The 24,816-nt window shown below is 57.9% G+C and overlaps 1 protein-coding gene across 6 annotated transcripts in view; it reads left to right on the plus strand.

The window, feature by feature from the left end:
• The window catches only part of Ip6k3 (inositol hexakisphosphate kinase 3), a 21,580-nt gene extending 2,453 nt beyond the window's left edge, over positions 1–19,127 (plus strand). The window contains exons 2-8 of one of the 6 annotated variants that reach the window (XM_023720863.1): positions 2,293–2,371; positions 6,314–6,393; positions 6,681–6,984; positions 12,634–12,838; positions 13,714–13,889; positions 15,543–15,718; positions 18,045–19,127. In XM_023720863.1, the coding sequence (XP_023576631.1) occupies positions 6,786–6,984; positions 12,634–12,838; positions 13,714–13,889; positions 15,543–15,718; positions 18,045–18,512 (1,224 nt within the window). In that variant the 5' untranslated portion in view covers positions 2,293–2,371; positions 6,314–6,393; positions 6,681–6,785 and the 3' untranslated portion in view covers positions 18,513–19,127. Of the gene's footprint in view, positions 1–2,292; positions 2,372–6,310; positions 6,400–6,680; positions 6,985–12,633; positions 12,839–13,713; positions 13,890–15,542; positions 15,719–18,044 lie in introns of all 6 variants that reach the window. The other 5 variants (XM_023720866.1, XM_023720867.1, XM_023720857.1 and 2 more) reach the window with 5 other exon arrangements.
• Positions 19,128–24,816: the final 5,689 nt, after the last annotated feature.

The following is a 24,816-nucleotide window of genomic DNA, read 5'->3' on the forward strand; positions in this document are numbered from 1 at the left end:
TATATATTTTGGTATTGGAATCAAACTCAGGACCTTGCTCTTGCCAAGCAGGCACTTGTGCTACTGAGTTACCTCCCCAGGCCCCCCGCCAAGATTTTATTATGACAAATCCTATGAGGAAACTCAAAAGGGTGCCACCACAGAGCGCGCACAGCCTGCACCGTCCCCCACAGTTACAAGCACTGCCATACCTACTCTGTCCTATCTGTTAAGGCTGAACAATGTGGAAATCACTGCTGGACGCCAGGGTCCTCCTTCTCTACACAAGGGAAACTGAGGTGCATGGACAGTGAGTCTGAGGCAGGGCCAGGTCTCCCACTCGCCTCCTGTACCATCTCCCTGCGTGCCTGCCGCACCGGCTCCTCACTGCAACCTGAACAAGCCTCTTCTGCAGGGCCCGGCGGTGGGCCGAGGGAACCCCGCCCACCTGCTGTGTGAGGGCATAGGCCAGGCTGAGCCTACCTGGTGGCTGGAAGTGCCCCCTGCTTCCTCCTGCTCTGGGAAAGGTGCTTGAATAAATCTTTCCCAGGCAGAAAGCCGTATGGTGGCTGTCTTGCTCCTGAGCAGCTGCAGGGAACAGCAATAAACTTTATGAGCGGCAGGCAGTTGAGGAGGAACTTGCGCTCGTTGGGGAGGGGCAGGCAGTGTGGGGGTTCTAGGGCTGTGGCAAGAGCTGCTGCTTTTGTCTCCTCTGGGCATGGAGTCCCTGGCAGCAGGGGAAGGGGATGGGGGCACCTGAGTCAGGCACAGGCCCTGTGCCGGGGCCCCGTGGAGCGGGGACTGTTTGGCCACTTCTACTCTGCTCGGGGATGGTCCAGGACCCCTCTTGGCCCCTTCTGCTCTGCCACTTGTGTTGGATGAGTGGGCGACTGGAGGCATCACATGGCTTCTGAGCAGTTCTGGTTGTGAGGCACATGGTCACTAGGGACAGCACCCAGGGACTGCACTGAGCTACATCCCCAGCCCTTTCATTTTTCAGTCTGAGGCAGCGGGTAAGTCGCCAAACTGCTTTGGGCTTGGCTCAGATTTTCAAGTCTCCTGCCTCGGCCTCCAGGAGTGCTGGGGTGACAGGCTGGCACCCCCCCACCCCCCTAACCCCCCCACCCCCAGCCACTGGCTGATTTGTGAGCTTTTTAAAGACTTCCGCCCAGTGGAGGCAAGCGAGCTTCAGCCGTCACCTGGGCCCTTGGGGCCAGGCCCGGGCAAAGCCAGGGTGGTGGAGCCTGGCTTTCCTTGTGAGCCGCCTTAATCCCTCTGGGGCTGTCCCAGCTCCACATGCAAGCTGCTGCCCTCTGCTGGACAGTGGCCCTGCTTGCGGTCTAAGAGCTCTGCCCGTGAGGCCCTGGTATGGAGGTACTCAGACACGCGCGCACCTGTGCCACACGTTGCTATGTACTGATTTAAAAAAATTGCTCCTTTCTTGCGACTGTGCAGTCGCTGTGCTGACCACTGGCAGCACCTCGCCTCTGCCTCTGTGGGCCATTTGCACAGGACTACACTGGAGGCAGGAGGCAGGGGCAGGCGTTGAGAGAGCCCCTGGGGGTTGGGAAACACGTGGGTAGGGCTGTGCGGCTGGCCACGTGTGAGACCTGGGTGCTGCTGCAAGAGGCACAGCCAGGAGCAGCCAAGGATGCCAGGAGGGCGGCTCCCTCCCCTCCTGCCCTGCTGTCTAAAAGCCCGCCCCCTCTCCAGCACTCAGCTGTGGGACTTTGCACCGCTGGGCGTTTCTCCCACCCAGGCAGCAAGAGCGGAACATTGCCTGTGCGGCTAAATGCACCTGTCAGTGGCTGAAGGGCTTCTAGACTAATAATCACTGTATTAAAATCGAATTTGGCCCCTAAGCTGGAAAAATATCGGGAGATTTTAAATGTTAAGCGAAAGCCGGGAAGAGATCCCTTCTGAAAAGATAAAATCAGCTCTGAAGTAAGTTTCTGTGACTGCGGAATATGACGTATTGCTGTACGATTCGGAACATCAAGCCTCCTTGGAAAACTGATGCTTTCCGAAGGCGCATACTCCAGCCCTGGCACGGAAGGCGATGTGTGGGGCTCCCCAGCCCCCGGTACTGATCCCGGAGCCGTCAGGGAGGGTGCGTGGTCCTCGGCCCTGCAGTCATCTTTAGAATGGATTTCAAAATGCCATTTTCCCCCCTCTGGAGGTGAGCTTGTGCCTTTGCTCCCTGCATGGCCAAGAGGACGCCAGCTCTCAGCCACGTGAGAGGCTCCCAAGCTCTCTGGCCCATTACGGCCTAAGCGGTTTTAAATGGGTTTCGGGTCCTCTTGTCTCTAATAGATTAAAAACGTTCCCCTGGGCATCCCAAGGACATTGAATAGTGCTCATCCCGAACCTCCGCTCCAAGGGCCTGCGAAATGTACGTAGAGCGTAGGAGCAGGGCCGGCTATAAAGCACGCTGCTCTTGAATCATGCAGGCTGCCGCGCTTCCACCGCGGGCTTCTCCAGCACAAGCCCTTCTGTAATTATCTTCTCCCTAAGGCGCCCACCCCCAGCACCTGAGATTTATGGGGACGCTGCTTGCTGCTTGGAAGGCTTCAAGGCCTCAGTGGTCAGGACAGCCTATCTCTGCTCCCGGCTGAGCTGACACCCCAAGAACCTCTTCTCTGCCATCAGGGGCCTGTGGCAACCTGAGGAGGGGTTGGGCCGGGCAGGGCCCCTCTGCCTGCACCGTGCCCGCCCTGCAGCTCCAGGCCTGCCTGCGTGCTCCCCACACATGCGCCTCAAGGTAGGCTGAGCCAGCTCTCCCGCTGCACCTGGACCTCTGTGAGACCCCTCAAGCGCCCCTTCTGCAGTCTAGAGCAGCAGCTCCCCTCACCTTCCCACCAGCTCTGGTCCTTTTCTTGTTACCTTGCTAGAGGTGGAGCCCAAGGCCGCATACAAGTGGCCAACGCTCTAATCCAAGCGACACCTCCATCCCCCAGGCCCCTTTGTTCACAGTAGCTTTTCCATCCCTGTTCCCCACCCCACCCCACCCTGCAAGATCCTCATTATAGGTTTAGTGTCTTCAGTTGTGAAAATAGATAATGACAAAACCTCTAGGAATTCAATAACGTCTTTAAATGAATTTGTGTTTTGGTAATCACCAAAAACGCCCATAGACACTGGGGAAATTAGCCTGCTGCTTGGGGACTGCTGCTCCACTCCGCAGAGCACGCTGGCGGTGGTGTGGATGTGGGAGGACCTGCCCACTCCTGACCTGAAAAAGGGTGCCACTGCCTGCCTGGCCGGGCACCTTCTAGAAGGCTCCCGCCTTGGTGTGGGGCACAAGGCACGGGGCATGGAGGGCCTCAGATGCAGCTGCCCCTAAAGCCTGTCTTAGGCACAGGGTGCCCCAAGGGGGCCGGAGTGGCAGGAAGGACTGTGAGGTGGGCAGAGTGGGCACCGACTTCAGAAAGACAGACCGCACAGCCGAAGCCCAGCTCTGCCACTTGCTGGTCCTGGACAGTTAGCTCGTCAATTCTCCTGCTTCTCCATCCAAAACTACTACCTTGAGAAACAGGCTCTAAAGCCAGTCGTGGTCTGCGGTCTGCACCTAGTAGGAAGGGATGTTGCAGATGTTTCACGGGACCCGTTTGTGCCGTGGAACAAGTGAGCTCCTGACTCTCGTGAAGCTGTTTTCCCTTACGAGCTCCACGCTGGGTAACGGCTGTGAGTAGGTGAATTAGTCAGGGCAGACTCTGAGTTCTGCTGCATAAGAAATACCCCCACCCCAGTGACTCCATGTAACAGAGATTTCCTTCTCCATGGTGCTCCAGTCACTGGGGCCCTCAGCAAGCAGATCGGGCCTGACATCTGGAAGTCTCAGGTGTTAGAATCATGGGGATTGTTATTTGTTCCCACTCTGATCACCCATGCTGATTCACCCAGCCAGCACTGGCTGTCCCTCAGGCCTTGTGGGACAGCAAACTAGGCTGTCCTGTGGGACAAGCACCAGCATGGTGGCTGCACCCCACTGCTTCTTAGCTTTTGCATGTCCAGGAGTGAGACCCAGTGTTCCCTGGCACAGGACATGACCCAGTGACAGGGCAGTAGGACATAGCGACCTGGGGCTGCCTGTCCACTCCCTCCCTGTCCCACTTCCCCTGGGGGAGGGGTGCCAAGCAAGGAGTCTGGGCTATGGCACAGGCTACAGAGAGGGACTTTTGTCTCCTCCAAAATGTGATAGATTCCAGGTACTCAGCAGTATTGTGTTGGTGAGTCCCCCCCCCCAAGTGCCCCACCTGCCTTCTCCCACCCAGCTGACTCACAGAGCTTCACTGGGAAAAACCCATGCAGCCAAAATCCGAGTGGGGATGCAGAGTCCTGTGCACACTGACCCCGAGCTCCTGACACAGAGGCAGCTCGTAAACCCAGGCTCTGAGCAGCTGCCCAGCATTTCCCAGGCCTCAGCGAGCCGGTGGGACACCTGGCAACGACCCAAGCACCTGACTCCCTGCCACTGCTGCTTCTAGAAGCAGAACGAGGCCTAGGCCCAGCCGCAGACAAGTGACTGCATAGAGCAGGAGGAATCACAGGCTGAGGACGGTCCTGCCCTGTCACCAGGAGTCCCTGACGGGGACCTGCAGGAGAGCAGCGGGAAGGGGGAGTCTGACCCTACTCCATCTACCAAGCAGAAGGGAAACAGAGAAGCTGAGGGCCCCAGGGAATCCAAGGTCATCCCAGTGCCATGGACTGTGCCCCAGGTTTCCCCCCACCCCCATGTCCCCAAAGAATACACAGCCAGGATTCCCGACCTCTGACTCCAGAGAAGAGAAGGCTCACAGCCTCACCCTACAGGTCTGGGTGACCCAGGGCCATGCTCCGAAGGCCTCCACCTGGCCCCCGGAAGGTCTCTGTGGGGGAGGCATTTAGCTTCCTGACTTATAGGGTCAGTGACAGCCTTGGCCTCCCACAGCTGGGCCAGCGAGCCTAGGCCAGGCCAATGTGCTCACTCGGACCCTGCTCTCTCCGTGCCAGCTGGGTACATTAAGCTAGTTTCTCAACCTCCCTGTACCTCAGTTTCCTCATTTGGGAAATGGGGCTGCTACCCTGGTCACCCCCTCAGGTGGTTGTGAGGCTTGAAGGAGCTCACCTATGGGAAGCGCCTAGAACACTGCCTAAAGCGCTGTGTGCGTGTCCATGCACGTGTGCATGCGCCCCAAGGGGGCCTGCCATTGAGCCTTATAACTTTGGCCCAGTGCCACCATATCATATTCTTAGGGTCCCCTGAGGTGACAGGAGTCAAGGAGATAGGAAGGGAGGTGAATGGCCCAGTGTGGCCAAGAGGGGCAGCTGGCACAGGTGGGCAAGTCGGGCTGGCAGGTGGCAAGGCCAGGCCAGGTAGTGTGAGGCTGGACCCGGGAGCAGAGCACAAGGGAGGGAGCCAGGTCCTTCCAGGAATGGTTGTCGACAAATTCTACCCGTAGCTGCCCCTCTGATCACTAGAGGTGTCCTTGCCTGGGGACAGCTCAACTGGCAGAGGCCACCACATGCGTGAGCCCATGGACCAGGGAGAGTGACCACATCGGCTTCCAGTAGAATTAGGTCTGCCACAGACGGTGCCCTCACCCCACAGCAGCAGACCCCACTCACGCACAGGCTCCCCGCCCTCCCTGCAGCTTCTCCCAAGGGGCTGCCCCAGCCGCCTGGGCACAGAGCCGCGAAGCTGTCTCCCACATGGGGCTGGAGGCCCAGAATGGCTTCGGAAACCTCTCTGGGTGCTGCTGAGCTCAGAGCCTGCCGGCCACGCTGGCCGGCCTGAAGGTCAGCTGGAGAGGTAATGGCGCCAGCACTGCTGGCGGGCTTGCCTTGCCGCCAGGAGCCCAGCCGAGCAAGCGGGTATTAATAACCCTGCGTGACGGCACCCTGTGGGACTGTCCTCTCAGACAGGACAGACGCAGCGGCAAGGCCCACCCCTCGCAGTGTCCCCTTGGCACATTCTGGACACGAAGTCAGGACAACATGAGGGCTGCACTTGCAGCCCGGGGTGCCAGCTTCTGCCCGAGATCCGCCCGGCCCACCTTGGGGAGGCAGGACCACCACGTGGTGCTGATAAAACCTGCCCAGACGTCCGCAGCAGTAAGCTGGAAACCAGCATAGCTGACCCTTCCCAGCCGCTTCTCAAAATTCTGTCTTCAACTCTGAGGGGGATGCACTGTGCCACCCTCGCGGTGGGGAAACGGGGGCTCAGAGGGGTTCTGCAACTTGTTCAAGGTCACACAGCAATTACACAGTGGAACCATGGTGGGAGTTGATGGTGCATAACTCTGTCGTACAAAAATAAAACATTCCTGTGAGATGGTGACTGTCCCCACAGCAGGGTTCTGGCCGGTCCTGGGATCAGTGGCCCAGCAGGAGGAAGGCAACAGGACGAGAAAAGTCTGGAGTTTACAGCTCTGTGTATGTGTGCGTGTGTGCGTGTGTGCGCTTGCGTGTGTGCATGTGCATGTGTGTGTGTGTGTGTGTTGCTTAATATCTTTAAATGTCTGAATATTTAAATTCAAGATATTTAAAGTCTCCAGCTTGCCCCTGCTCCAGGGAGGTAACAGACTATCCCAGAAGTAAGGATGTGTATTTATAGTCTGGGTGGAGCTGCCAGGGAGTGGCCTGCCAGGGCATGGGGCAGCGGCAGGGTCGGTGTGGGCCCTCGCGGTGCCCTCCCCAGCACCACCCCCTCCATTTTCCAGAGCCCATCCAGGAGCAGCACGGGGCGCAGGCCCAAGAGGGTGACAGCCGGCCTCGAGCCCCGGAGCTGCTGCCTCGTCTCCTTCCCTTCAAGACCCTGAGACCCCATGGTCGTCCAGGACAGTATGGACGCTGGGGACACCCAGGCAGGCGTGCGGCTGGAGCCCTTCCTGCACCAGGCCGGGGGCCGCCTCAGCGTGCTGCAGTACGGCAAGCACACGGTGTGCAAGCCCCTCATTTCCCAAGAGCAGCACTTCTACGAGTCCCTGCCGCTGGCCGTGAAGCAGTTCACGCCACAGTACAAAGGTAAGCGCAGGCTGGGACAGGCGCCTCTCCCTGTCCCTGCCATCAGGCCTCCCTGAGCTCTTCAGAGCCTGCAGGTCTGGAGTGTGATGTTGCTGGGCTGCTCTAGGCATTCATTCCAGCCATGCAATTGGGGAAGCTGGGAACAGACTAGAATCACACTGGGTGCCACCTGGTCCTGTGCCCTGGGACCCTGGCTCAACACAGAATGGGTACAAGCCACCCTGACCTCGCCCTGAGGGCCCAGGCTGGGGCAGGCCATGGATTTGCTCGAGAAACCTGCCTCTCCAAGGAGGGGAGGGGCTGCCGGCCAGGAAACTGAGGCCCTCGGCCTGGGCAGTGGGCACTGGTCTAAGCACGATGCGGTGGGCTCAGGAGAGCTCCGCAGAGCTGGTGGAGATGGTCGGGCAGGGTCAGGCAGAGCCGCCCAGGACCAGGCTTCGCAAGAGGAGGCTCGCTGGGCAGAACGCACAGGGCAAGGCCGGCCTCTGAAGGACTGCAGGCCCCGCCCTGTTGTCCGCAGATCTGGGGGAAGCAGCAGTGATGCCGAAATAAGCGTATCAGGAGCCCGGAGCAGCAGGCGGGTGGGGCACACCGTAACCCCAGCGCTGGGGAGCCCAAGGTGGGAGGGTGCGGAGTTCGAGTCCCGCCAGGGCAACTGAGAGAGCCCCTGAGTTTAATCCCCAGGACGTGTGAGGGATCACATGCCCACAGCAGGGACAATGGGAAGGACAGGGCCATATCGGTTTCTCTGAGGAAGAGCTGGGACCAGCGAGCCTCTGCAGAATCCTGTGGGTTTTATGTTTGTAGCTTTCTAGGCCCCTTCTGGACCTGGAAATCAGAATCTCGGGGGCCCGGAGGTCAGGCCCAAGCCCAGGAATCTAGGTTTTGTTGGTTGGGTTTTTGTTGGTATTGCTGTTTTGATTTGGGATGTGTGTGTGTGTGTGTGTGTGGCCTCCCAGCCTGGCCCGAGCTTCCAAGGCTGCATGCAGGTCAGTGTGGCCTGGCTGGCTGTGGTCACCCCCAGCAACCACTGGAGCTCCTGTCCTCCTGCAGCCCGGGGTGGCAGGTTGGGGCGAGCACTCCTGCTTGCAGCAGCGCATACTAGTTTGGCATTGTTCCAGGACTGCAGGCAAGGGGGAGGGGGAAGCCACTGCTGCTCCTCTGGAGCCCGCAGCCCAGCCCCCTGCCCATGCCCCATCTGCACAGGGCCAGGCCTCTGCCAGGTGAGCACGCCTCAGGCATGGCATCCCCTGCAGGCCTTTACTCTGCCCCACTTCCCCTTCCCGCTGAACCCTCCTAGCAACACCACCTTGGGCCACGGAGAACCCAAAATGAATTACTGTTTGCACCTGGGTTCCAGCCCCCTAAAGCTATGGCAAATTGGAAATGCATTCAGTACACCTGACCTCCCCCACATGACTGCAGTCACCTCGGTGGCCCAGGCCTGGGGACACCTTGCAGTCCACCCTGGGGTCACAGGCTGACAGGCACTACAGTGCGCAGCCACCGTCCATGCAGCAGGAGCCACACGTGCTGTGCACTGCTAGGCCCAGGGGCAGGGGAAGCATGGTTCCCACAGCATACAAATTCATTTCCCACCACCACAAAATAGAAAACAAATCTAAATAGAAAAGATACCCACCCTGCCCGTGGGTGGGCTGGGTGATACCCAGCTCGGAAGTGTGAGTGACTCAGTGTCTCCGGCCCTTTCTCCCAGCTGAGACACAGTACCCAACACCCCAACCTAAAGGAGGGGTGGAGCCACAGGGCTCAGTCCACAGAAGACAGGCTCCCAGGCTGGAGGAGCGCAATGGAAGGGGAGGCAGCCAGGAAGCTCAGGGAAGGAGAGAACCGCTTCCGCCTGGGACACGCCCCTTCCCACCAGGCCACGCCTCCTCACTGCGCACCTCGAGGACACAGCCCACAACCCCATCACCTTCCACAAGTTACACATCTGAACACAGGGTGTGGGGAGGCCCTCCAGATCTACCACAGAACAGGAATGCTGATCGCCCTGCTGACCTGAACACAGCCCATGCAACCCCAGGGTTCGAGCACAAACCAGCAGCACAGGCGGGTGCCAGGGAAAGGCCCGACCACGCGAGAGCTTCATGGTCAGGCTCAGCAGGGAAGAGAAGAGGCCCAGCCCCTGAGGTCAGCCTGCACATGGGGAGGCCACAAGTATCCTCGGCTCCGCTGCCTGCGGCTGAGAAGTCCCAGCTGCACCGGCATCTGCTCTGCGCTTGACACTAATTCCTGTGGGCCTCACAGCCCTCGGAGGCAGGCACCTTTATTATCCCTTGACAAAGATAGGGAAACTGAGGCACAGAGCAGTTGCCTGGCCTGCCTGACGACACACAGCCAGTGAGAGGCAGAGCCATGCGTTAAAACCCTGAGGCCTGGCTCCCAAGGGGGGCTCTTGGCCATGCCACCTATTCCACCCAGCCCACAGTCACTCTAGGAGTGGACCCGAGCATCAGAGCTCAGGGATCATCTCACCAAAGGAGAGGGCACTTGGTTGCCCAGCGCGGTACGCCGGTGACCTCGCTCTTTGTCCTTGATAGGTTCAGCCCCTAGGGTGGCCAGGCCTGAGGTGGCCCCTGTACCACACAGCATGCCCCTCGCTCCTGCCCTGCCTGGCATCGCCATGGTGACCAGCAGACCTTTAGGCAGGGACCTTACTCTGAAGAGCAGCCTTCCTGTGCCAGGAATTTGTCCTGAGCCTTTGCTGGGCTTCCAAGCATGACAGTGACAGTGTCTCGGGGACACAGCTGTCTCCTCCCAGTTTGCCTGTCAGCCTTGGGCGAATGAGGACATGCGCGTAGGTCCAGTTGGCTCATGGTTACGCCAGATTCAGATTACAGAAGGCAGTGAGTAAATGTTCTCTTAAGCTTAAAAATAAATGTATGATGGAATATTCACCCAGGCTCGGGAAGCTGCCCGGCCAAGCCAGAATTGCTGAGCCACTCTGGGCCTGCCAAGGCGGGTAGCGAGCACTGGGCAAGGGGGCGGCAGCTACGGATCCCATCCAGCAGGGCAGGCCTTGGTGGCGGGGCTGAGCATGGGAGGGGAGAGAGGGTGGGAGAGACGGCCAGGAAGCAGGGAGGCTCGCCGAGCCCACCCGAGGGGCACAGGAAGACCAAGAGGGTGCAGCACTGGCAGCTTGGCTCTGACCATATGAGAAATGGAAACGGCTTTCAGGTTTTATTGGGCTGGGGCATGTGCACCTCTGCTCTCCTCCACCTACTCACACACTCAGAGCCACTGAGACCAGACAAAGCGGGCATCCGGGCAGGCAGCAAGGGCCACCCTGCTCGTCCCTCGGGGTGGCCCCGGCCTGTGTTCCCCTGTGCGGTCACTGGCAGCCTCATCACCAGGCTTCCCAAGTGGGAAAGCCAGTGCCCGATGGGAACCTGAACTTTACAAGACCTGAAGGGCTATGCCCAGGGCCCCTGCCACAGGCAATGAGGATCTCTAGCCGCCAGGACAGACGCACGCCCAGCCAGCTGCCTCCCCTTGTCGCACAGGGCGAGGGGGACCACGGGCCAGGGCTGGCTTCCAGACGGGCAACTCCACTCCCTAGAACAAGCACAGCCACCCTCACCTGAGGACACGGAGCTGAACACAGAGCCGTGCCTGGCACTGCCTGGGCTCCCAGCCCTGCTGTCAGGGCCCAGTAGGGGACCTCAAGCAGGCTCTGTTCTCTGTTGTGGGACAGAAGGATGCGGGCATGCCGGGAGACCCTCGCCAGAGTCCCAGCTCCACATAAGAGCATGCCCCTTCCTCCCAGCCACAGCCGGTGTGGCTTCTGGAGCTCCAGCCCACGCCAAACCTGCACCGTGGCCCCCAGCGTCCCCAGCCTCCAGGGTGCCATCAACAGGCTTTCAAGACTGGTGCAGCTCAGAGACCGCAGAAGGAAAGCCTACAGGGCTGCACCCAGTGGTTTTTGTAGGAGGGTGGTTTGAGACAGGGTCTCACTAGGCATTGCAGGCTGGTCCTGAATTCACTATGTACCTCAGGCTGGCCTCAAACCCACAGAGACAGCCTCCCAAGTGCTAGGGTGGCCAGGGTGTGACACTGCGCCCAGTAAGACATGCCCACTGTGATCGCTGTAGTGACTGTATCCCCAGCCTGCCCCTGCCCTTCATTCTTGTGCAGCTGGTGGGCTTGGCTCAGGATAAGTGTCACTGTCAGGTCAGCTGTAAGGTGGCGGCCTGGGGACAAGATTATTATCATTTGTAATATTTACTTCACAGCACACGGATCTGGGGCTGGGCAGAGAGAAAGTGAGATTTTTCAGGAGTTAGAGAGGCCTGAATGTCCCTCCCTGGCCACAAAATCAGGGCACTGGGAATAAGAGGTGATAGGAGTGGCCCAGGGACCCCTGGAGCCCGGCTCAGCGGCTCTGGACTACAGAGCAGGGGAGACAGAGTCTACACCAATGCCCAGGAGGCCACAGGAACACGGCAGGGGCAGCCTTGCCCTTGCTGCCCACTCAGCAGAAATCGCAGCTTCCACTGGGAAGGGGGCCAAGCGAGTGGCACAGCTCACACAGGGTTGGGCGGCCACCTTCACAGGCGCTGCCCCAATGGAGTACAGGCACCTTTGGGAGGGTCTTCCCAGGGCCATCTGCAGACACATGTGGTGATGGGCAGGGGCAAGCAGAGCAGCATGTAGCCCTGCACCCAAGGGCCAGAGCGTGGGGCCAGTGTCCCTGCAGACAGAGGCCAGAGGAGCCCAGAATGGCTCAGGCACCCCCAGGCGACAGCAAGAGAACCACAGCAGGTATAAGACAACAGGGTCCCGAGTCCTCTCCACACCCTGTCCTCAGGAGCCACCCTGTGGCTGTCTCTGAGCCACGACCAGACCCTGACAAGGCATCACCCTGGGCGCCAAGCTCCAAGCAGGGAGTCCTGGGCTCTGTCTCCAGCCTGTGGCCATGTCTAACATCCCGACAGCCAGTGTCTGCAGGGACACAGCAGCAGGGCACATGTGTTCAGTGGGTTCCAGACTCTTCATGACCACAGTTTGGGGCCCTCAACTGCATGCGGCAATGGTGGGAGGAGCTCTCAGGGGTCTCTGGCTCCACAAAGCCCAGCCCACAGTACCAACCACACGCCCACACATCAAGCCACAGGAAGTGGCTGCCAACATGCAAAAGGCAGAAAGGTGGGGAGAGGGGACAAGGGGGACAGAGGACAGCCTCTCAGATGCTGGTCAGACAAAGACGTGGGGGCAAGGAGGGATGACAAGGGGCAGAGCACAGGTGCAGACAGTGGGCCCTGAAGCAGGTTGGCCTGTCTACGGTGGAAGGTGGGCTGTGTGTGGCATGACCAGCAGGCGTGACTGTGCAGAGCAGAACCAGGATGCCGGGACAAAAGGGACAGGCTGGCTTTGTTCAAAGCGAGAAGAGACAGAAATGAGATAAAGCAAGGACCCGTGGCGATCAGCCCATGGCTATTTCTGCAGACTCCACGGGGCGGGGTCATTTGGGAACAGGATCTGTTCTGGCCAAACCAGGCCAGCCCCATCCTCTTGCCTGAGAGAGGAGCTGAAAAAGGGGGAGACCGACCAGTGCTATTAAATGGGGCGCCGGGAGGGACAAGCATCCACTGTGTCTCACCCCACGCTGCCCTATGTGTCCTGCAGGCACCGTCACCATGTACCTCTGGAGGGACAGCAGAGGCCACCTTAGCCTGGTGGCCCACCCCCAGCAGCAGGACCGGGAGCCCTTCACCGTGTCCCCAGAGTCAGCAGCAGCAGTGGCCATGTTGCAGACACTACAGCAGACCACAGGCAGTGGCGCCCACCCCCTGGCCCAGCGGCAGTGTGCGCAGCAGGCACACAAGGAGAGGTGAGGGCGTGGCTGAGCTACAGGAAGCAGGCGTGCACCCCCCCTGCCCAGGGCCACCTGCTCCCGTTAGCCCCCAGAAAATGAGACCCTCCCGCAGGGGCCCTGCCTGGAATCACCAATGTGGCAGAGAGGAGCGGGCTTTCCTGGGCCTCTGTGGATGCAGCCTTGGGCAAGCTGTCTTCTCAGGTGTGCCCAGAGCCAGAATTCGGTGCCAATTTGTCCTGGGGTATCAGGGATGTGCAAAACAGAAAACCCTAGAGCCATCTGCAAAGAGGGAAGTGTGGCCAATTTCTCTGGGATTAGCGTGCAGGGAAGCCCACGGAGAGAGGTGCCTGTGGCCCGCAGGGGTCCCTGGAGACACAGCAGAATGGGATCACAGTCGTTGGAGTAGTCTCTAGGGCCTCGATGGTGTTAGCTGACCTTTCTAGATGAGAGAGATCGAGGGGACCTTTACAACATTTATAGGAAACCAAAGGGAGCCAGTGCGGCGACAGTGCGGCCCTCCCCAGGAGGGCCAGGGCTAACCAAGCTCCTGGCTCAGAGTCACAGACGGCCACACCAAGGTGCCTGCCAACAAGGGGTGGATGCAAGGGAGCGTGGCCCAAGTCCCATGACCCACGCCACCACCCTGTGGCATTTTGATGTCTTGAGGACATGATGGCACTCCAGGCATCAGAGCCCAAAGCCCCAGCCTTGTGATTGGGGAGTGGCGTCCCCTCCCTGTGCTACGTCCCCACAATAAGAAGCTGTCAGGGGACTCTCAGGCCCCTGCAGTGCCTGTGGCACTGGGAGCACCCGGCCCCACCCTTCGGGAGCGTGGCGTTGAGCCCTGCCACCTGCCTTGCTGCCCTCACACACTGCCTGCCTGTCCACAGCCCCGCCAAGGCGTTCCTGAGGTCCGAGTTCCACTTCAGCACCCAGATCTCCTCGCTGGTGGAAGATGCCAAGCGGAACCAGGTTGAATGGAGGGGCTTTAACCCATGGGGCCTGCTTTGCCACCAGGCCCACCTGAGCCGCCTGTGTGCAGAGTACCCTGAGGACAAGCGGCACCGTATCCTCACCACCCTCCCATCAATGGCCTCCCTCAGGCAGGAAGGCCTGGTGGTCAGGAGCGGGGGGGGGGGGGACACAGAGGCAAAGGGGACAGACCCAACCTAGAAGCAGTCAGCTCCCAGCCAGTCACGGTGACAGACACATGCCTGTAATTCCAGCACTCTGGAAGGCTGAGGCAGGAGGATGGCAAGCTGGAGTTCTCCCTAGACTGAATGACTTGGTGAGATCTTGTCTCAAAAAAAAAAAAAAATGGCTAGAGATGTGGGTTAGCGCAAACGCTTTAGGTTCAAAACTTAGCACCTCAAAAAAGAAAAGGAATCAGGACCCTCCAAAGAAGCCTGGGCAGGGGCTGGTGAGATGGCTCAGTGGTCTAAAGCACCTACTTAGAACAAACTTAGCAAAGCCCAGGGACCACGGTTCAATCCCCCAGCACCACATGCCAACCAGCCCCGCCCCCTGGTGGGCTGAGCTGGCCACACACACACACACACACACACACACATACACACACAAATACAAATAAATAATTAAAAAAAAAAACAAAGAAGCCTGGGCACACTGGACTGGGAATGACACTCAATACCATGTCCCTGGGAGGCCCGATGGTCATGTCTCTGCCTCCTCTTGGGCAGTGAGGACACCAGTCTCCCGGTCCCAACCTCCCACTGCCCCTGTGTTCCTCCCCGTGTTCCCCCTGCAGGCATCTTCCATGGACCCACAGGGCAGGAGGAAAGTATAGGTCCCCCCATAGAAGCACCCATGGGCTGCCCCCCATAAACACACAGGCTGCAAATTTCTGTTGGAAGCCCCCTCCCAGCTCGGGGCCTCTCCTGCAATGGGTGGCTGGTCTCACAGTATTTACTAAGACATATCTGTCGCCCTAATCCCTAAGAAGCTTTTGCAGGATAATTACTCTGCTGAAATTAATATTCCTGCAACTCATCTCTGAAGTGAACATCAACTCACTTCTCCCAAAAGGTACTGGCCCATTCAGTGACGCGAGATTTTAGCCTTATGATTTTCTGCCATAAAATGTAAATTGGGCATGGCCTGCCAGGGATTTCACGCCTGCATTTAAATTTCAACCTCAGAGCAAAATGGAAATGGAAGGAAAGCTTACTCATAAACTCCCCCTACATAAATGGACTTATTAAAGCAGTCTGCAAAGCTAATACCTTGCATTCTTAATAGCAAGAAGGGCTTGTGTGTAAGGAGGGAGATGCGGCTGGGCGTGGCGGTGCGCATCTGTAACCCCTGCAGTTTGGGAGGCTGAGGCAGGGGGTCATGTGTTTGAGGCTGGCCTGAGCTACTTAGCAATGCGGCACGGACGGTCCCAAAATAAAAGATAAAAGGGGGCGTGGAAATAGCACCATTCAGAGGCTCGAGGTCCAATCTCCAGAACCAAAGAACGAAAGGAGGAAGGGAGAGAGAGAGAGAGAGAGAGAGAGAGAGAGAGAGACAGAGACAGAGACAGAGACAGAGACAGAGACAGAGAGGCAGGCAGACTGACTAACTGACTGACCAAGAGAAACAGAAGTGGAAGAATACTACCCCAGGCAGGGAAGCTCGGGCAGTGTCCCAGGCCACTTGCTGCCTCCCAACAGGCAGCAGCCTGGATCTCCTCTGAGCCTTCCTTAACTCAAGTGACCAGACTTCTTGCTACTGGAAAACGTGGTGTCGCCATTCACGCATCCCTGCATCCTGGACCTCAAGATGGGGACCCGGCAGCATGGAGACGACGCGTCAGAGGAGAAGAAGGCCCGGCACATGCGGAAGTGCGAGCAGAGCACCTCGGCCCGCCTGGGCGTGCGCATCTGCGGCATGCAGGTGGGCGACAGCGCGGCCTCGCGCCCTGCAGAGCCCTTGCTCCTGGGCAGCCAGAGAGGAGGCCACAAGGACACGCTGTCAGTGAACAGAGGCAGGGCCCAGCCCACAGCACACTGGGGGGCTTGTACTTGTTCTGAGGGTGCTAAAGATGGAGCCTAGCGTGCTGCACCTGGTAGGCAAATGTTCTAGCACTCAGCTATGCCCCCGGCACACATGCTGCTTATTTTGTTTCATTATCTATCGACTGACTGTCTAAGACATAATTTTTTTTGTTTGTTTGTACTTAGGACAGGGTGTACAGCGTGTACAGGGTCTCACTGCGTAGGCAGTGATCCCCCTGTTTATAGCCTCCCAAGTGCTGGGATTACAGGCGGGCAACCACCACGCCCAGCCTCAACCGCATCTCAGCCAGCCCCAGGGGCGGGGCTGGCAGGCAGGCCCAGGAATGGAACTCCCAGCCCCTGCGTCTGTCTGCCTAAGCAGGAGTTTTAGTCTACTGAGCTATTTGGCTGGCCCCCTTAAGACAGAATCTTGCTATGCAGTACAGGCTGGCCTTGAACTCCCTTTGTAGCCAGGTCGGCCTCGAATTTACAGCAATCCTCCTGCCTCAGTCCCCCACTTGCTGGGATTACAAACACGTGCCATCATGCCTGGCTGTTTTGTTTTGTTTTTAAACACTATGCTTCAAGACAGTGGTGTCAAAAGCCCACCATTTTTTAACTCTATCTCAGACTGGGGCAGCCGCACCACGCACAGTGGCCCCGTGGTTCCTCCCCGTGGCGAGAGAGACCTTGGATGCCGGTGTGTGGCAGCGGCTGGGGCGAGAACTGGGCCGAGTCCCCCTGGATGACAAGGATGTGGCCTCTTCCCCTCAGCCGCTGCGCACAGTCCACATTTCGAATTCTTATTAACCATTCCTTCCTTCCCTCCCCACCTTTCCTGGCTTCTTATTGCTGCCTGATTTGGTTAAAAGATAAAGAAAAACAGAGCGGGCAGGTTGTAAGCTGCGACGCCCAGGTGAAGGGGCGGCTGAGGCCCTCATGGCCAGGACTCAGCACTTCATTATTGCTGCGGCAGGGTGGCGGGAGGGAAGAAACGGCCTCCGTTCCTCCACGCTCGCAGAGTGTCTACTCCAAGCAAAACCAGACACCGATGTGTCAGTAAATGCTACAGCTTTCCTTAATTGAAACTGCCACCCCTTGAAGCTGGAAGTTGAGTCTATAAATTTGTTGCCCAGATGTCCCTGGGAAGGCTTGGCACGCAGTCCTCAAGAGACAGGGCGTGATGATTTGCGGTGTAAATGGAGGCTCTCTCTGGACCGCAAACCTTCTGAAATTGATCTGATTTATTTAGAAAGTGACGCCTGTCATGTATTTATGATGGCTAATTCAGCAGCCCATCTCCGGCTCTCCACTGGCAACACTCAGCTTATCATATCTTTCTGATTTTTTTTTTCAACACTGCCTTTCTGTGAATGTATCACATGACCTGAAGGCAGGAAAAATCAGAGAAACTGTTTCAGGCCAGCTAGGGATGGGCAGCCTTGCCCAGTTCTGCTAGGTCCCCACGGCCAAGCCAGTGCAGCCCCTGTGCAGCCTCTGGCACCACCTGTGCCCTCGGAATGAAGCGCGGGCGCTGCCACAGCCCCCTGCTCACACGCCCTCCTGTGTGCTCCCATCTGGTGGCCAAGACAGGACAGGGGAGGCGGGGGAGACCCCACCCGCTACACAGTGGCTGGGAGCCTCCTCTGCCCAAGGCCCCCAGAGCTGTACCCCACAAATGCCATCACCCCAGTGACCTTCCAACAGTTCACCCCAGTCCACTGCCAGGGCCATCACTGTTGCCTTCCAATCTGCAGAGAAAGGACTTCATCATAAACTTCATTGGGGAGAATTTAATCTCGTTGGCTTTCCAAGGCCATTGGCAGTGATTTCGAATTCCTACTAAAGCTCTCTAGCCTGGGTTAGCTAATATTTGGAGAGGGACACGAGCCAGGACTTAAATCATGATTCAGAGGTTGACGCTGGAAATTTACAAGGGTGGTGGAGATCCAGACAGTTGCTCCCTGAGTGGAGGGTCACCTCTGGGAGGTGAAGGATCTTTGGACCGTGGATGACTGTTAAAGACTGGCTAGGGAGCATCTGAGAATGCGAACGTGGCACCAGGGCGTGATGGAAGACCACCGTGCTCGTGTGAGCCAGGCTCAGCTGCACATCCTGGGATTCTGCGTACCACCGCGGAGCCCAGGACGCTGCAAGCACAGCAGCTATAATGCTTGTTTAATTTGCGATTCTTCACATATTCTCTTTCTTCTTTTCAATGTAAGGTCTATCAAACTGATAAGAAGCACTTTCTCTGCAAAGACAAGTACTTTGGAAGAAAGCTCTCGGCAGAGGGCTTCCGACAAGCCCTCTGTCAGTTCCTGCACAATGGCGCCCGCCAGCGCACAGAACTGCTGCAGCCCATCCTGCACCGGCTCCAGGCCCTCCTCGCCGTCCTCAGGAGCCAGAGCTCATACCGGTTCTACTCCAGCTCCCTCCTCCTCATCTACGATGGGCAGGAGCCCCCGGAAATGACCCCGGGGGGCCAGCATCCTCTGGAAGCTCCACTGACGGCCCCCGCTGTGCCCCTCAGACGTCTGCCCAAGGTTGACGTCCGGATGATTGACTTTGCTCATACGACGTACAAGGGCTCCTGGAAGGAGCAAACTAGCTATGATGGACCAGATCCTGGCTACATTTTTGGCTTAGAAAATCTCATTGGGATCCTACAGGATATCCAAGAGGGAGAGTGAAACTTTTGGGACACTGGGATTTTCCCAGCTACAGATTATGCAAAGGGACCTTCTGGTAGCCGGGTAGTCTAGACACCCCTTAGATGTCTTTGTGACAACCAGCTCTGCCTACCTCGGCATCCTCACCCTCAGCAGAAGGCAGTCACAGCTCCTGGGGCAACGCGCCCCCAAGGCAGCTCCACGCGCCCTGGCGTCTCCCGCAGTGCTGCCATCCGTCAGTCAGCGCCCAGCGTCACAGCGTGAGTCAGAGGCCAGTGCTGCACTCGGCGTGGAGTGGCTGCTTCCGGGAAGCTCTTGTCGTGCTGCAGTCCCCACAGCTGGGAGGCCTGAGTGCTAGGACCGCAATCCTGGGCGACAGGAGGCTGCAGCTTGCGTGGGCTGCCAGAGCTAACAGGCCTCCCCACCGTCCTCCCAGGCGCAGGAGCTGGGGCAGCACAGAGCAGAGCAGAGTTACCATCTCGCCTGCTTGTACCCAGCTTCTAATAGACAAGGCCACGTGTGGGACAGCTCAGCCACAGGACACGCGCTTTGCATGCATGAGGCCCGCTTCAGCACAGCAAGTAATGTTAATAATAATAATATAGATAAATAAGTGGCGGGCATGGTAGCACACACCTGTAATTCCAGATTCAGGAGGCTGAGGCAGGATAGTTGCTGCAAATTCAAGACAGCCTGGGCTACATAGCGAGTTCAAGGCCAGGCTGAACTACATAATTGGACCTTGTCTCAAAAAAACCAAAAGGAAGTCATCGGATGAGGATAGGCCCAGGCAGGAACGCGGGTTCTCCATCATTTGCCTATGGAGAAGATGGTCTCTCATAGTCATCTCGGTGCCTAGTAGAGATGATTATTCTGCCACATTGGGCGCGGGGGCTTACCTGGAATCGAACTCAGGACCTTGTGCTTTCCAGGTGCCTGTGCCACTGAGCTATGTCCCCAGCCCAGTTCTGCCACATTTTGACTGAGAAATGACCTGACCACAAAAGGCAGCTTCCATAGTCTCCAGTTTCTACCTACTTGCTTGGCATTGGGGGTGGGGGGCCTCACGAACCTGGAGCAGCCAGGAATCCAGGAGTAATGTTTACAGGATTGGTGGGCATGAGTAAGTATGAGGCGATTCTAATTAATTCCTTCTTTTGCAGCGTGGAAAACTATTACAATGCTCTTGAGTCAAGCACTGAGAGATGCTCCCCAATTAGGGAAATAAATTTGTTAATAAAATTGCTGAGGTCACCAGCGATTATTGGCGGGCCTTATTACCCTTTCTGTTTGTTTATTCTGATCATCTTGCCAACTGGCAATTCCAGTTTATGAGCATACGCAGGAACAGCCCACCAATTTCCCGTAGTCCCACAGGGAACAGGGGTGGGCCGTGGCTAACAAAATATCCGCCAGGCAGGCAGCAGGTCTAGCGAGAAGGGGACTTCCATCCAAACCTCATCGCAGGTCCCTGTTTGGCACTGACGGTTACTCACCAGCAACTTCCCAAAGCCCACATAAAGAGAGGGCGGAGAGTGGCCTGTCCAATACAGTCTCTTGCGTCCATCTGCAGTGCACCGCCTGGACTCCCACGCAGGCAACCTCCCACGGCACTGGCCAAGGGGCGATGGATGCACACTGCTCTCTCTGGACCGGTTCTGCTGGGAGATCTGGTATCGCATCCTCCGAGTCCGCGCCTCCTGGCTCAGCTTCCCAGCCCCCACCCCCAGCACTCAGCTCTGGGTGCTGAGGAAGGTTCCTTTCTCCACTCAGCCCTTCACAGACCAGGCCTCTCCCTCCTGTCCAAGTCATCAGAGGCCCACTAAGTCTCTACCTCCTCCTGAAGATGTCCCCAACAAAAGTGCAGTACACGGCATTTGTGGCAAGAAAGGGGCAGAGTTGGCTGCTGGTTTTAGTTTTGGGGTTTAACTGTACAGGGTCTTGCTACCAAGTCTGGACTGGCTGTGAGCTCACGCTGTAGCTCTGGCTGGCCCTGCACTTGTGATCCTCTTGCCTCAGCCTCCTGAGCTCTGGGATTACAGATGTGTACTCCGAGCAGCTGGGTAAGGTGGGCTTGCTGTGGTCGGGAGCTCATGCCCAGCTCTGCAGATGTGTGGACTCAGCAGACTGAGATCAAGCACTGGATGCACCCTGGGAAGAAGAAAAGGGTACAGAGAGAAGGGCTGGGGACACTTCTGCCTCTGCCCCCCATCCGGGTTGACTCAAAACCGGCCGAGGCGGGAAGGGGCTCTTAGTGATGGTGATCAGAAGCCAGCTGCGCAGGTCTTACTCATCGTGCTGGGGAAGATCCACTCGGGGAGCGTAGGTTCTAGCTGACGAGGCAACAACGACACATGTGAGCCAGCAGACAGTGACCGTGAGCGGAGGAGCAGCAGCGAGGGGGAGGCACAGAGAGTCAGCCCCAGGGGCCCCTTCAAGGTGCGGAGCCAGCAGGAGGCAGTGGGACTTCCCCTAGACCTGAAGGTGGCCAGGAGCTGGGGAAACTTTGAAGGGCAGAAGACTCCTGGGGGCGGCCAGCCCAGGCCCAGAGGGCTCTTGTCAGTGTGAGGGGTAGAAAGGAAGAGTAGAGAAATAGAGACAGCCCTAGAAATTGTCCAAGGACCACATTCATTGGTGATTCCACAGGAAGCACACAAGTGTGAGGACCACGATGTTCCCAGCAAACGTCCCTGATCCACTGGGTTCAGAGCCTATGTGGAAACATCACGGCCAGGTGGCGCATACCTGTAATCCCAGGCTGGGCATGGTGGCGCACACCTGTAATCCCAGCACTCGGGAGGCTGAGGCAGGAAGATCTCTGCTAGGGTGAGACCAGCTGGGCTACAAAGTAAGTTCAAAGCCACCCTGAACTACATAGTGAAGCCCTGCCTCAAAACGACAAAGAAAAGTAGATAGGTCACGGCTACTCGCTGGACATACAGAGCGCCCCCAGGGGAACAGTGGTGTGAGAGCCTCTGCCACAGGTCATCATCCTAAACCGGTGGCAGCAGCGTGCTAGGATCTGACATGAAGGAAAGTGGGGAAAGGAAAGGGCAAGGGGGGAAGGCAACAAAAGAGCAGGGGTTCCCGGCCGACCGACAAGCATGAGGAAGGGAACGCAAGCAGTAGCCCGGCAGTGGCAGGCGCTGATGCCCGGGGCAGCCAGAGATGCACTGGAAAGCCCCCGGGCCTTTTGCCTGCTCCCCCTCTTGCCTGGGAGGCTGTATGCACTCTCGGGCACAACAGGCACAGCTCTGCTCTCCTACGCTGGGAAGCCCACAGGTATCAGGCAAAGCAGGCTGACACTGTCACGAAAGCCTCCCAGTACCAGCAGCAGCAAATCACACCCCAGTGCTCCAGTCATCCGGGACCCAGGCCCGTCCGTTCTCAGAGAGCACAGAGAGGGAAACACCAGCCAGCAAGGAAGGGACAAGGGGCACCTACAACCCTCAGCCAGAATCAGCCCCGTGGCCCAGGACAGGTGCCAGGGGCTGCTGGGGGTCTCGGGACCAGCCTGGAAAGAAATGGGTTTGATGACACCTCGTACACCTGTGGGGTGACCTCTTCCTTCACAGCCTCGTGTCAACAGGATGCCTGATGAAGCAGGGAGAGAGCAGTGAAGAGCCAGGGGAAAGAGGGTGGCAGGGACTCAGCAGCGCCACCTCTGCAGGTCGGTCCTGAGCAGCTCCTTCCTCTGGCCGGGCCCTCAGTCACTGTGCAACTCTGAGGCTTCCTCTGTCCCACGGGAACCCCAGGCGGTGACTCGGAGAGCAAGCAGGGTCGCTGCCTTCTCAGTGGCCCTCGGGTGTTGCCTGTGTGATGAACGGGAAGCTATCAGGGCTTTTCCTCCGAGTCATCTGGGCAGTGCCGCAGCCCCATCACTCTTCCCTGCCGTGCCGCGCCGCGCGCTCAGACCCCCAGGAAAGGGCAAGCAGCGTCTCATAAAACAGACGGCGAGGCGAGCCTGCTCATCAGCAGCTCTTCAAGATGATCTAAACTTCTGACTTTTGATTTAAATCTGTATCCTCTGTGGCCAAAAACATAAACTAGAAGATGAGGGAGAGAACTGGAATGAAAGCTGGGGCCGTAAAGTCAGGGGCTGCAGGGAGCCAGCGGCCGCCCTGGGGGACACACAGAGGCTGCGAGCCGGGCTGAGTGTGACAGCTCCGGCCTGGCCCTCTGTTGCCTGCAGATAGCCGGGAGCTGGGAGCCAGGTGTCCCTCTGTCCAGGATCCAGAGGGCAGGGGCAGGCCCGGGAAGCCTGGCTTTCTACCCTAGGGTCACCTTCCTGGGATTCATTCACTCGGCAAACATCTAGTGAGACACTATGGGGCCAGGCCTTGCTGTGCAATAAGGACGGTGCTCTCCTGAGAAAGGGGACAAGCGACAGCACCACCTCTCACGGGGGCAGGACGGCCTTGCTGCACAGTCAGCCACAGTGGGGAGTGCAGGAGGGGGCGTGTCCCTGGGCAGGTGACAGGATGGCACGGTGGAGCTGAGCCACTTTGGACAGCCCGGTCTGGAGGCCCACCCCACCCACTTCTAACACCTAGAAAGTCTTGGGACGAAGGCCACTGTCCCTGTCCCTGTAACACTCTGACCACTTCTTCCCCGGGGCACAGAGTAACTGTTCTACTACAAGTCCAGCCCTCCTTCCAGCCTCCTGTCGGTAGCGATACATCCTACATCCGGGTACCTGGGTACCGTAGCCCATTGCTTCCTCCAGTTGAGTAAGTGAAAAGAAGAAAAGCCCCACAATGAAGCTAAGCATTTAATTCCTTTGTAATGTTTACATTATTAGCCACCAGCATTACAAAATGTTATTTTTACTTTAAGCGATTTAAATGTACAATTTGGTGTCTCAATTACTGGGATCATTATAACTTAAAAACCTGAAGCAGCGGGCTCTCCCTCCCTTCTCCTCCCCCTGCTGACTCCTCAGTTCTGTAAAGAACAAGCCGCTTCCACAAAGCCCAAATACCGGTTCCAAATGGCGAGGGCGGGGCAGCCCTGGCGGCCGCATTCACTGTGCAGTGAGTGACAGCCGGCAGGTGGGCGTTAACACGGCCATCAGCTCCACGGAGCTGCATTCCAGGCAGTGCCCATTAACGTGCACGGTGTGGCGCCTGGTGACTGACAAGCCAGCGAGCCCCGACTCGGGCCACACCGCCCCCGGCACTGAGGAAGGCAAGGGGGCCCAGGGGGTGCAAGGCCAGGGCGGCCCCAGGGTCCCTGAAGAGGGATAAATAAGAGCTGCGCCACTTGGTGGGCTGCTCCTCCACTGCACTGGCAAGGCCTGTGCCAAGCAGACGCGCAGCACAAGTGAGAGGTGTAACTGCAAGGAGGGCGGGGCAGAGCGGGGCTCGCAGCTGCCGGCTGGGGGCAGAGCCTGGCTCTGCCACCTCCTAGCTGGCGACGCCGGCAACTCCGGCTGCTCTGGGCCACATGCCCACCTCCAGAGGTGGGATGCCTGTGGTGCCTGAGCCACTGAGAAGACTAAAGAGGCCATCAGTGCCTGACATCTAGAGCAGGGTCAGGCGGGTAGCAAAGGCCCAGGGTGTTTTATGTTTTATTTTCAGATGGTGTCTCGCCATGTTTTCCAGGCTGGGCTTGCTATCCTCCTGCCTCAGCCTCCCAGAGTGCTGGGGCTATGGGCATGTACTTTAATTTATCATATGATTACCATGTTAAGAGGAGGAGGGGCCAGGGAGATGGCTCAGTAGAATAAGCGCTTCCCTGGCAAGCGCAAGGGCCTGAGTTCAATCCCTGGTTCCCCCCCCACCAAAGAAAAGGAGGAAACTGGAGTTCGGAGCAAGGGAAACCCACACAGGCTGCCCTGAGGGCCTGCTGCCCCTCTCCCAGAAGCCTCTCTTGCCCGTGTGTGACTGCCCCTTGGTGACTCAGGTCTCTGTCACCCACAAGCCCCTCAGGGATGCCCCACGGTGGTGGATGGGCACCCTGTCTGGGCTGTTCTCCGGCACTCATCACACCAGAAGTCACCTTGCTCCTTTCGTAGAGGCGCTGACACACACAAGTGCCACCACTGTCATGTCCGCTTGGCACTCGTCCACCCATGGCCGTGAGGCTGGTGCAGTTGCCAGCACTCAGACTGTGCTTGGCTCAATGTCAAGTTACTCTCTTAAAGCCCTTAATTCTTTTTTAAAAGGAGATCTTACATCTATATTTTGGAACAAATTCTAAAAAATGACATGGTATGAATGAATTATACAGTATGAATTATATAGTATACATAGAATGAATGGATGGATAGATGGATGGATGGACAGATGGATGGATGCATGGATGGATGAATGAGCAAATGAGT

This window comes from Octodon degus, unplaced genomic scaffold (genome assembly GCF_000260255.1).
Source record: "Octodon degus isolate 3935 unplaced genomic scaffold, OctDeg1.0 scaffold00005, whole genome shotgun sequence".
Taxonomy (NCBI): Eukaryota; Metazoa; Chordata; class Mammalia; order Rodentia; family Octodontidae; genus Octodon; species Octodon degus.